We start from the raw sequence: 12,407 nt of genomic DNA, 5'->3' as shown, positions 1-12,407 counted from the left end.
TGGACTTAGGAAACGGGTTTGGGCAAACCCAAGCCTAACTTGAAAACAATTTAATATTTCTAAAATATTTATAATTTATATGATCATATGTAATTATATTCCGTTTGTATGATTGCAAATAATTTTAAACAAATGGACATCAAATTATAAGTAGATTATGTAATATTACATTTTAGGGAGATTGCAAGTTAGGGAAATTGATGATGGTTGGACTTCCAAATAGGTACGAGAAGCTAGTAATGTGGGCCTTTAGAAGACCATTAGATGTGGTTAGAGTGAGTTTTGGCCTTAGATTGGTATCTCAATTATGAGTAGGCAAATAGTGTAGAGAGTATCTGCTGAAAGATTACTACCTTGTTCTGCATTGCCTATAACAAAATGGTGAAAACTGGCGAGTTCTGGTTAGGGTAAAGGGGCAGCTCATTGGAGTCCTGGTTCCTGAAGGCCATCATTGGGAAATGGAGATGGTGAACAGGTTCCTCGAGCACAATTCATACAGTACCCATAGCAAGCAATGAAGAGGATAGCTTAGTGGGGAAAGTTGGGAAGAATAGAAGACTTTCTGTCAAGTCCTTTTGTTCATCATTAGCTTCAGTTGTTTTTATGAAGTTCCATCCCAAAGATGTTCCAGTATTGAAGGCCCCTCTTAAGGTGTGTTTATTCAATTGGGAAGCTACTTAGGAGAAGATATTAATGATCAATCAACTTATGAAGTGGGAAGAGGGACTACACTTTACTGAATAGATCTTCTTTGTATAATGCTAAGGACTCAACAAATCATATCATAATTTAGTGTGCCAAAGCCTGTATATGCTTTGGAACCTTCTAGTTGGTTAGTTCGGTTTCATTTGTTGGCATCATAAGGAAGTGAGAAGATGACAAAGAAGAGAGGATGGTCTTCATTTGTTTGTGTTGATACTTATAGATGGAATACAATAGCAGGATTTGAAAGAAAAAAAAAGACTTAGATTAAGTGCTCAAAGCATTTTTGCTAAGATCGATTTATAACTGGTCTAGGATCATTGGATTTTGTTTTTTGTTTTCTTTATTGGATTTATAGATGATTTTAGGTCAATGCTAAGGGTTTAGTTCTTTGTTGTTTTCTTTTCCTTTTTTTTTTCTTTTTTTTTTCTTTTTTTGATCAAGACTGTTTTTGTTTACCTTTGACGCTCTTTATACTCTTGGTGTACTCGGCTGTGCCCCCTTTCTTTGCTAGGCACTTCTAAAATCATATTCATTCTCTTTGCATATATAAAAAAAAAAATGATGCACTATTTCATTTCTCTAGAAAGATGGATTCTGTTTAGGTTCAATTGGGTTTGGGTTGAGAGTTTTTTAATTCAAGTTGTAATAAGATTTGTGGCTTGTTGCGTTGCAGTCCTAAGATAGACACAATAAAGGGAAGAAAAAAAAAACTAACATTATCCTCAAGATGATATTCCAATAATTTGAATAATAAAGGTACTATTTGAACTTAACTTTATGCATTTTCATCAGAACCTTTTTTTTTTTTTTTTTTTGACAGGTAAAGAAAAAGATCTATTAAAAAGAAGCGCCAAAGGTATACAATACCTATACACCCACCATCAAAACGGCCAAAAGAGGAAAAGAAAACAACCAAACTCCAATCTCCTATGTGAGCCTTGAACAACAAGGGGGCAATGTTTTGTGTAGAAACATTCTCTCTCCTCCTTTCCTTTTTGCCATCTATTCTTAATCTTAAGTACCTTTTAACTAATAGTATAATAATCTTTTTAAAAAAAAAAATTTAATTTGACATTCTTAAACTTATTGTAAATCATTAAATAATGTGTTTTTTTGTAAAATGTATCATGTGCCATATATGTACTATAAGATACCATCAAATGTGATGGTACTAGTAAATCAATTTTACATGAAAAATGCACTGGTATTGTAAGTATTTGACAACTATGATAGTATAAATGAAAAAAAATTTCTTGTAATAATTAATGAAATTTGGAGGTAGAAAATGTAAACATGCATAATATATTCACTATACTCAAATAGATATCTTCACGCACACTATACCATTTTATTTTTTTTCAAAATTTTGATAGGCTTTAAACACTCTATACCTTGTCAAAATCCTTCACAACCTTTGCCTCTAATGAAGAATTCTCCTCGTACTCTGTCCACAACTCAGCTATTTCCTTGGCTGCAAGATAACTTGGATTAAAAAGCTAAAATTAAGAAATGAAAAACAATTTTAACTGTTGAATATAATGAATTTATAGTGTACAATCTTTCCTTTTTTTAATATAGGTCGCATGTATGGTAGTTAGGACTCCTAGCCTTGTATATATATATTTTCTCAATTGTAAGTAGACACTAGATGAATGAGAATCAAGGTTTTCTTCTCTCTCTCTTAACATGGTATTAGAGCCAAGGGAGAAAACCTAATTCTTTCCAGTTTCCCCGTGTCATCAATTCCGAGAAACCTTCCTATGACCGTGTTTCATTCCGGTCACCTTCCCCAGCCCCCAAAGCTTTCCGGTCGGTCGAATCGTCGTCAGAAAACATTCACCGCCGACGACTTTTCTGGCGAACTTTTCCGACGACGTCTTTTTCTAACACCACAAGGAGCGCTTGGAGGAGATCTCCAATTTTTCCCAAAGCACCGGAGCCAGAAAACCACCCATGCGCCGGCCACGCGCGTTTTTCCAGCCGACGACTGCATCTCACGCGCCGGCGCGTGAGGGCGCGTGAGCCACTTTCCGGCGACGCGCTTCCTCCTCTAGCCTCGCCTGACGCCGACTAGCCACCCTTCATACCTGTTTCTGCCATCCGTGACCTGCACGTGCCTCTTTTGGGGTTCTTTTGCCTCCGTCGGCCCTCCAAACAGTTTTTCTGGCATCCTCCGGCTATTTTTTCTCAACCCCAATCCCTGCACATGCCTTGGGAAGTGTTCTTCTACCTTTCCGGTGGAGCCACGGTTGTTTTTCTTTTCTATTTGGTCTCTCACACGAGCGATTCTTCAGTTTTTCCTTCTTCAGCCGCATCTGAAGCTGTATTAGGGCTCTCTTCGATCCAAATATACTTCATTCTCCAGATAAGTGAATATGGCTACTAAAACTTCCATTTTTTCCTCTGTCATATCTGGATCTCCTATGATTACTTCGGAGAAATTAGTTGGCAGTGAAAATTATCTTTCTTGGTCTGCCCCTGTTGAACTTTGGTTTATGGGATAAGGATATGAGGATTACTAGGTTACACAGGAGGCAGATATCCTTGAGGTTGAGCGCGTACAGTGGAGAAAGATAGATGCCCAGTTATGTAGTGTATTATGGCAATCAGTTGATCCCAAGATCCTTCTTCATCTTCGGGCCTACAAAACTTGTTTTAAATTTTGGACTCAGGCCAAAGGATTATACACGAATGATATCCAGCGTCTTTATAAGGTGGTTTCTGCTATTGTCCATATCAGCCAACAGGACTTGGATCTATCTACTTATATTGGCCAGATTGCCTCTCTTAAGGAGGAGTTCTTGACTGTGATGCCTCTTACTCCTGATGTTGGGGCTCAACAAACATAGCTTGATAAATTCTTCATGGTCCTTACTCTTATTGGCCTCCGTCCAGATCTTGAGCCTGTCCGCGATCAAATTCTTGGTAGTTCATCAGTTCCATCCTTGGATGATGTGTTTGCTCGCCTCCTTCTTATCTCGTCCACTCAGACTTTGCCATCTGATAGCATTTCAGATTCTTCTGTGTTAGTTTCTCACACTACCTCTCGAGGAGGACGCAGTGGTAACCGAGGTAGAGGTCAACGTCCTCATTGCACCTATTGCAATAAACTTGGTCACACTTGCGATCGTTGCTATCAGTTACATGGACGGCCTCCTCGCACTGCCCATGTGGCTCAGTCCTTTGATTCTCAGCTGCCTCAACCTCCGAGCTCCTCCGCATCTCAGGCATCTCAGGCTTCTGTTGCCTCTACTGCCCAGCCTAGTAATACTTCTGCCTGCCTTACCCACACATCTTCTCTTGGACCCTGGATTCTAGATTCTGGAGCTTCTGATCACATACCTGGTAATAAGGATCTTTTCTCCTCTATTACTACTACCTCTGCTTTACCTACTGTTACCTTAGCTAATAGTTCTCAAACTATAGCTAAAGGTATTGGTTTGGCCCTTCCTCTTCCTTCTCTACCTCTCACTTCTGTCCTTTATACTCCTAAATGTCCTTTTAATCTTATTTCCATCAGCAAAATCACTCGTACTTTTAATTGCTCTATTACCTTTTCTGATAAATTTGTGACCTTGCAGGACCGGAGTAAGGGGAAGACGATTGGCATAGGACGTGAGTCTCAAGGCCTCTATCACCTCACCTCGGATTCATCTCCTGCAGTTTGCACTTCCACCGATGCTCCTCTCCTCATTCACAGTCGTTTGGGCCACCCTAGTCTCTCCAAGTTCCAGAAGATGGTCCCTCGTTTTTCCACTTTGTCCCCGCTTTCGTGTGAGTCATGTCAGCTTGGGAAACATACTCGTGTCTCGTTCCCAAAGCGTTTGAATAATCGGGCAAAATCTCCTTTTGAGCTTATTCACACTGATGTTTGGGGTCCTTGTCGGACTGCGTCTACTTTAGGATTTCAATATTTTGTCACTTTCATTGATGACTATTCTCGATGTACTTGGTTATTTTTAATGAAAAATTGAGCTGAGTTATTCTCTATTTTCCAGAAATTTTATGCTGAAATCCAAACCCAGATCAATATTTCTATTCGTGTGTTACACAATGATAATGCCCGGGAATATTTTTCAGCCCCATTTACTTCATTTATGTCTCGTCATGGGATTCTTCATCAGTCTTCTTGTGCTCATACTCCTCAACAAAATGGGGTAGCTGAACGCAAGAATCGACATCTTGTTGAGACAGCTCATACTATCTTCCTCCATAGTAATGTTCCTTTTCGTTTTTGGGGGGACGTTATTCTTACCACTTGTTATTTGATTAATCGTATGCCCTCCTCTGTTTTACATGATCAGATTCCTCATTTCCTTCTCTTCCCTGACCAACCACTTTATTTCCTTCCTCCTCGTGTCTTTGGTTGTACTTGCTTTATTCATATTCTCACTCCTAGACAGGACAAGCTTTCCGCCAAAGCCATGAAGTGCCTCTTCTTGGGATATTCCAGACTTCAGAAGGGTTATCGTTGTTATTCTCTTGAAACTCATCGATACTTTATCTCCGCTGATGTCACTTTCTTTGAGGACTCACCATTCTTTTCCACCACTTCTGAGTCTCTTCCTGTTTCTGAAGTCTTGCCCCTTCCCATTGTCTCCCCATCTGATGTTGTGCCTCCTCGACCATTTCAGGTTTATCATCGTCACCCTCGTGTAGCTGCTCCTCTCCCTTTTGCTGAGGCACCTGCTGACTCACTTCCTATCCCTTCGGCTTCTCTTGCCCCGGCTCTGCCTTCTCCTGATGATTTACCCATTGCCATTCGGAAAAGTACTCGCTCTACTCGTAATCCTCATCCAATTTACAATTTTTTGAGTTATCATCGATTATCTTCACCCTATTCTGCTTTTGTTTCTGTTATATCCTCTGTTTCTCTTCCAAAGAGCACCCATGAAGCTCTTTCCCATCTAGGCTGGCGACAAGCAATGGTGGATGAAATGGCTCCTCTGCACTCTAATGGCACTTGGGATCTTGTTGTTTACCCTCTGGTAAATCTACAGTTAGCTGTCGTTGGGTCTATGCAGTTAAGGTTGGTCCTGATAGTCAGGTTGATCGCCTTAAGGCCCGCTTAGTTGCTAAAGGCTATACTCAGGTTTATGGTTCTGATTATGGTGACACATTCTCCCCTGTTGCCAAGATTGCTTCTCTCCATGGCTGTTATGTGTTCTTGGCCTCTTTATCAATTGGATATTAAAAATGTCTTCCTTCATGGTGATCTTGCCGAGGAAGTTTATATGGAGCAACCTCCTGGTTTTGTTGCTCAAGGGGAGTCTGGTTTAGTGTGCAGGTTATGCCGTTCTCTATATGGCTTGAAACAATCTCCTCGAGCATGATTTGGCCATTTTAGTTCTGTTGTTCAAGAGTTTGGCATGCTTCACAATACAGCAGACCATTCAGTTTTCTATCATCACAACTCCTTGGGGCAGTGTATTTATCTGGTTGTTTATGTGGACGACATTGTCATTACAGGCAGTGATCAGGATGGTATTCAGAAACTAAAGCAACATCTTTTTACCCACTTTCAGACCAAAGACTTGGGGAAACTCAAGTATTTCTTGGGAATTGAGATAGCTCAATCCAGTTCCGGTGTGGTCTTTTCCCAAAGGAAGTATGCTTTAGACATCCTGAAAGAAACTGGTATGTTAGACTGTAAACCGATAGACACACACCTATGGATCCGAATGTCAAACTTGTACCAGGACAGGGGGAGCCTTTAGGAGACCCTGGGAGATATCGACGGCTCGTAGGTAAATTGAACTATCTCACCATTACTCGTCCAGACATTTCTTTTCCTGTGAGTGTTGTTAGTCAATTCCTACAGTCACCATGTGATAGCCATTGGGATGTCGTAATCCGCATTCTTCGATATATCAAAAGTACACCAGGCCAAGGTGTGTTGTACGAGAACAGAGGTCATACTCAGGTTGTTGGTTACATAGATGCAGATTGGGTTGGCTCACCCACAAATAGACGTTCCACTTCAGGGTACTGTGTTTTTATTGGAGGTAATCTAATATCTTGGAAAAGTAAGAAACAAGATGTAGTGGCCAGATCTAGTGCTGAAGCTGAGTATCGAGCTATGGCTTTGGCAACATGTGAACTCATATGGTTGAGACATCTTCTTCGAGAGTTGAGATTTGGAAAGGATGAACAGATGAAACTCATCTGTGATAACCAGGCCGCATTACATATTGCATTCAATCCAATCTTTCATGAAAGGACCAAACATATTGAAGTTGACTGTCACTTCATTAGAGAGAAGATCGCATCAGGATGTGTTGCTACAAGTTTTGTTAATTCAAATGATCAACTAGCAGACATCTTCACTAAATCTCTCAGAGGTCCTAGGATTAAATACATTTGTAACAAGCTTGGTGCATATGACGTATATGCTCCAGCTTGAGGGAGAGTGTTGAATATAATGAATTTATAGTGTACAATCTTTCCTTTTTTTAATATAGGTCACATGTATGGTAGTTAGGACTCCTAGCCTTGTATATATATATTTTCTCAATTGTAAGTAGACACTACATGAATGAGAATCAAGGTTTTCTTCTCTCTCTCTTAACATTAACATTCAGTCTCTAATCACTAAAATAGAGAGATAGAGAGAGGGTGGCAGAGAGAGAGAATATGCATGTTGGTGTGCATGAAGTACCTCTTGATCCTTCACCAAGTAAGTTGCACATGTGGTCTAATGCTTCCCGCTCTCGTCGGCTCTTCTCCATCTTTGGAATCCCATCTGAAGGGGTTATGTCCCCAACAATGGCTATTCCATTCAAGCAAATGTGAAGGTGAGAAAACAACTCAAACTCTAAAAGCACAAGGGGACAATAACATGCATAGGGAATACTCTGGCCTCATAGATTGCAGAAAAGTGCACTGTCAAATCATTCTGAATTGATTTTGTGAAAATCATCTATCAATCCATTGAGGATTAATTACAGACAAGACATGGTCATCTACAAATTCCACGCCACAACATCAAAAGAGAATGCATTACTACTTATCATTCTAGTAGCAAGTACCGTTTCATAGACACTGCAGCAATTATTGTAGCTAGGGTTTTTAAATTCAAAATTATTTGGGGCTTTCTGCTTGCTTTTATTTATGTTACAATTATGGGGAGTGCAATTGCCAAAAATTTATCTGCATATTTGCTGCTTATTAGTATATGTGAGATCAGGATCCTCTAAAGTTAATTTTGTCCTCAACCTAGTCTGGCACAATTCATTTTTAGGAAGAAAAAGACAACAACAACAAACAAATAAACAAAGATCAAGTTTGAAAATTGGAGTGGAAAATTTGGTAGAATTCTCACATTCTAAGCTTGATAGTGGAGCTGGTTTTGGAGAGGGTTTTACGGCTGCATATGGGAAACATTGTGGGCTTTTTGCACATCGTAAGGAATTTTAACTAGCTCCTTGAATTCAAAAGGATTTAACTGTTGATACTAGAAGCTGATTAGATAGTTGGTAAAGGAGTTGGAGACATTGAAGTAATAGCGAATCCTCTAGTTCATTGTCTTCCAATGATGAAATGAAGAATAAAGTACATCCCAAAGACCTGCTACTATGTATGGTCTTTAGTTCATGACTTCGGGTCCTATAACCTCAATATTCATACCCTAGGGTCAAAGAACAAAGCTCAATAATTTTAACTTAGGTAGGTTGATTGTCATAGAAATTTTATATCCTACAAAACTAATGGATCATGGTACATTTTTTATAAAATTGGTTTTCTTCCTACATCCATGCTATTATGGTTAACGATTTATAGGGAGATGTGATTTTCTCTTCTTTTTTTTTTATTTATAGGGAGATTGATATTATGTCAAATGACATGTTTTGTCCTTAGGTTTCACTATATAGAAATTATATAAATTGTAGATAACGAGTTATACGGAGATGTGATTTTCTCATTTTCTTATTTCCTAAAATTTATATTGGCAACCTAAAAATGTGAATGAGATAACATATTTCAAGGTTGGTTATTTGAAGGTAAAGTTTAAAAAAATAAGGATACAGTAAACTAATCAATGCATTTGATCTTTTGAGAATTTTCTTTTTTGAATCTTGTGAGATAACTTTTGAAATTCATCATGATTGAATTCATGTAGATTAAGTAGCAGATCTAAAAATAATGTATTCATTTATCATATGGTAATATGGTAATATGGTATGTAAATTTTCAAGTCCATCATCCAACTTTAAGAGGTTGGTTGATGCGTGAACTAGTGAGCTTGCATTAGAATACATATGCTGCTCCTCGATTAGAAATTGAAAATTTCCCACCATAGGTAGGATAGAATCAAATTAAGTATTGAGATAAAATGTTGGAGAGATTTAGTTCTTACAAATCGAAGCTATGTATTTAAGTTTTGTTGTGTTGGAAAAAGCTCTGATACCACTTGTGCTAGAGAAAGCTTCAATACCATGGGTTAATGCAAAATGTGAAGATAAAGCAAAATCATTAAAAGAAAAACATGATGCTTTAATGTGGTTTGGCCAACCATATTTACATCTATGAATCTGGGAGAATCATTCCATTGTATGATAAAGAAAATTATAGAAGAGAAACAATAAAACAGATAAAACTATTTAACACCAAATCATCCCTTATTTCCTTGCTTCTTGTATCTACATCTTGAACTGTGAGGTCTCACTCCATCGGGTGCTTTTCACTCTTCCTTATATCTCTATTTACCACGTATAGTCTTTAAATGTCCATCTCAATCCCAAAACTCTTTCCTCCTCATAACCTAAAATATTTAAAGTCCTAGCAACTTTCTTTATATCCTTATTTACAAAATATTCTTTTACCAAAAGGAATATAGATCAAATAGGAATTTGAAACACTTACCAACAAGTTTGGTTGGATTAGTACCTTTTTGCAGGCTTTGATTCGTTTTCCCCTCAAAAAGTAAGCTACTCTATAATCTTTAGTTTAAGTGTGATGATACATGGCATGACTAGAATGTGGATGGTATAAGCAATCGCTAGTTTGAAGTGCCTTTAGGTGGCGGTATGGTTGGCTTCAAGAGTTGCACCAGTCTTTAGTGTAAGTGTGGTTATAAAGGGTATGACTAGGACGTCGACCATCACTAATTTGTAGCAATCATGGTTAAAGAGGGCACGATACTAAGGTGGATGTGTGATTATAGAGGGTATGACTAGGAGGTAGATGATACCACCCGTCACTAATTCATAGCAAATGTGGTTATGGAGGGTGTGACTAGGAGGTGGATGGTCTGGTCCATAGCTAGATCATATAGTTGCTTCATATAGCGTCTACTAGTCACTGGTATCAACATCTTAAATTTTTGTTTCATCCTTCTCAACATTAATCTGTAAGAAAAGCACTATAAACATCTTTGTGAATTGTGATTTTATTGGGTTTTTAGCATCTGGGCCTCCAAAAAGAGGTGCACAAATTCAGTTCCTTTTTACCATACAAGTAGGCAAGGCACACATGTTTGCGGGGAAAATTAGCTTATTACCTTTATTAGTAATGGCATTATCAAAAGACAAATACTAAACTTTAAATCAATGGAATTATTAAAAATGCCACGAAAATCACAATAGCCAAATCCACAGCTGAGGCAAAACTTATATAAAGCAAAGCCAATTGTGCATGAAAATCTCCATTTTGAAAAACTCCCATGACATGGATCAACGCTTCATTTCAAATCCAATAGCCATCAGTTTCCCGCTAATTCTAGAATGTCACTACAATATCAGCTCGTTTCACAATAACATAGCATTTTCCAATAAAATAGAAGGAATAACAACAAGAAATTAAAACAAAAATTTCTCACCTTCTGCAATATCATGAACAATCGCCATTTTTACGCACCTAAAAATTCAAAAAAAAAAATCTCAATACCCAGCTAGCTACGCACTTCAATAGAACACAAGAAGCTTAAAAATTAAAAATAAATAAAAATAAACCCTAACTTGTTTCGATCAACACCAGTCATATCCGAAGCAATGAGAGCCATCAATCCCATTCGGAACATGTGATCAGCCACAGACTCCGGATTATTCACCTCTCGTTTCACCCATCCAGCTCTCTTCGTCGTCTAATCAACACTTACAATTAAAAAACACAACCCAAAGACGAATCCAAAGAGGGGAAAAAAACAACCAAACGAGAGAAAGTAGAATAAAGTACCTTGAGGCGGTGGCAGAGAGTGAGAAAATCGATTGCAGAAGAAGCAGAGACTCCATCCCCATTGGCAGAAGAAGAAGCTTCTGAAGCCATACCAAAAACCCTTGAACTCGGGGTTGATGTTATTGTTATCGTACGGAAAGAGTTGAATCTGAGCTGAGATGAAGCGAGTGTGGGTACGCCCAAGAACACTCGGCTGCTCCCACTCATTTTTCTTTTTCTTTTTTTAGTTTTTTTTTTTTTCCCTTCCGCATTTTTAGTAACCTTGTTGGCACATTGAAATGCAAGATTCCGTATATGCTGCTGTGGACAGATCTCCTCCCTACAAACTGATATGGGGGCCCATCTGACCGTCACTTTCGGCTCGCTGCATTGACTACGGTGGATCAATAATTTCTTCTTTCTTCCTTCAACTTAAAAGTTAAAACTTAACGCGTTCTGACCATGTTTACTAAAACTTATTTTTAAAAACTGATTTCAAATTAATAAAAAAAAAAGTTTTTTAGTATTTATATAAATAATTATTTTAAAAATAAAAATAGAACATTTATTTGGAAAAGTTGTTTTTAAAAAAATTTTTTTTTATTTTATGAAAACATTATAAATATAAATTTAATTTAATTTAGGTTTTATTAGAAATGAAAATACTTTTATAATTATAAATAAATTAAAATAAATAAATAATTCTTAGTAAAACTTGAATAATAATATTATAATAAAATAATAAATTATATTTTTTTCTAAAAAATATACTATTTTAATATATGTTGGAAGATAAGATATTGACATTTTCATACATTTTTTTTTTGTTAAAAATGAATAATAATAATTTTTAATAATATTTTACTTAAAATGAATGATGAATAAAGTTTAACTTTTTTTTTAATATGAGTCAAGTTTTTTATTTTATGTACACATTTAGTATTGAATTATAAACATAATATTCTAAAATGTTTTGATTTAATTTCTAATTAATTAGATCAATTTTTGAATTTAAAATTATTCTTAAAAATTAAAAAAATATTAAAGAATTTAAATTATTAATTACATCTTACTTAATTTTTAATTTATTTACCTAAATTCAAAAATATATGATTGTATGTATAAAATAAATAATAAATTCATGACTCTTAATGTATCAATTTTGATCATTTTTTATGATTAGATTTATTTTTTTTTATTCTAAATTATTTTAAACTTTTGTTAAACTCATTAATAAATTTAATACAAAGTGTCACTTGATTTGAAGTTCATTTTTATAGTGAAAATTTTTATAAAAATATAATTACATACAGAAAAAAAATAATAGAGTAATTATAAATCAATTTCTATCCATAAATTTTTTGTATTAATAAGTTTACTATTTGAATTTCAAATTATTTTTAAAAAGTTACTAAACTTCTAATTTGAAGTTCATTTTTCGAGTGAAAAAAAATAGAAAATAATGATTTATGTAGAATGTAAATAATAGAGTCATTCTAAATCAATTTTTGTTCATAAATTTCTAGTATTGATTATATCATTATTTGAGT

General features: G+C 36.3%; 1 protein-coding gene across 1 annotated transcript in view; it reads right to left on the bottom strand.

The window, feature by feature from the left end:
- Window positions 1-11,167, bottom strand: part of LOC100260381 (uncharacterized) — a 43,504-nt gene extending 32,337 nt beyond the window's left edge. Inside the window, exons 1-5 of the mRNA XM_002272341.5 lie at window positions 10,879-11,167; window positions 10,662-10,786; window positions 10,523-10,560; window positions 7,364-7,474; window positions 2,097-2,176 (exon numbers count right to left, since the gene is read on the bottom strand). Of these exons, the coding sequence (XP_002272377.2) occupies window positions 2,097-2,176; window positions 7,364-7,474; window positions 10,523-10,560; window positions 10,662-10,786; window positions 10,879-11,085 (561 nt within the window). The 5' untranslated portion in view covers window positions 11,086-11,167. The remainder of the gene's footprint in view (window positions 1-2,096; window positions 2,177-7,363; window positions 7,475-10,522; window positions 10,561-10,661; window positions 10,787-10,878) is intronic.
- Between the last annotated feature and the right edge of the window lie 1,240 nt (window positions 11,168-12,407).

This window comes from Vitis vinifera, chromosome 11 (assembly GCF_030704535.1).
Source record: "Vitis vinifera cultivar Pinot Noir 40024 chromosome 11, ASM3070453v1".
Lineage (NCBI taxonomy): Eukaryota > Viridiplantae > Streptophyta > Magnoliopsida > Vitales > Vitaceae > Vitis > Vitis vinifera.
This window is presented reverse-complemented; position numbering and strand designations above follow the sequence as displayed.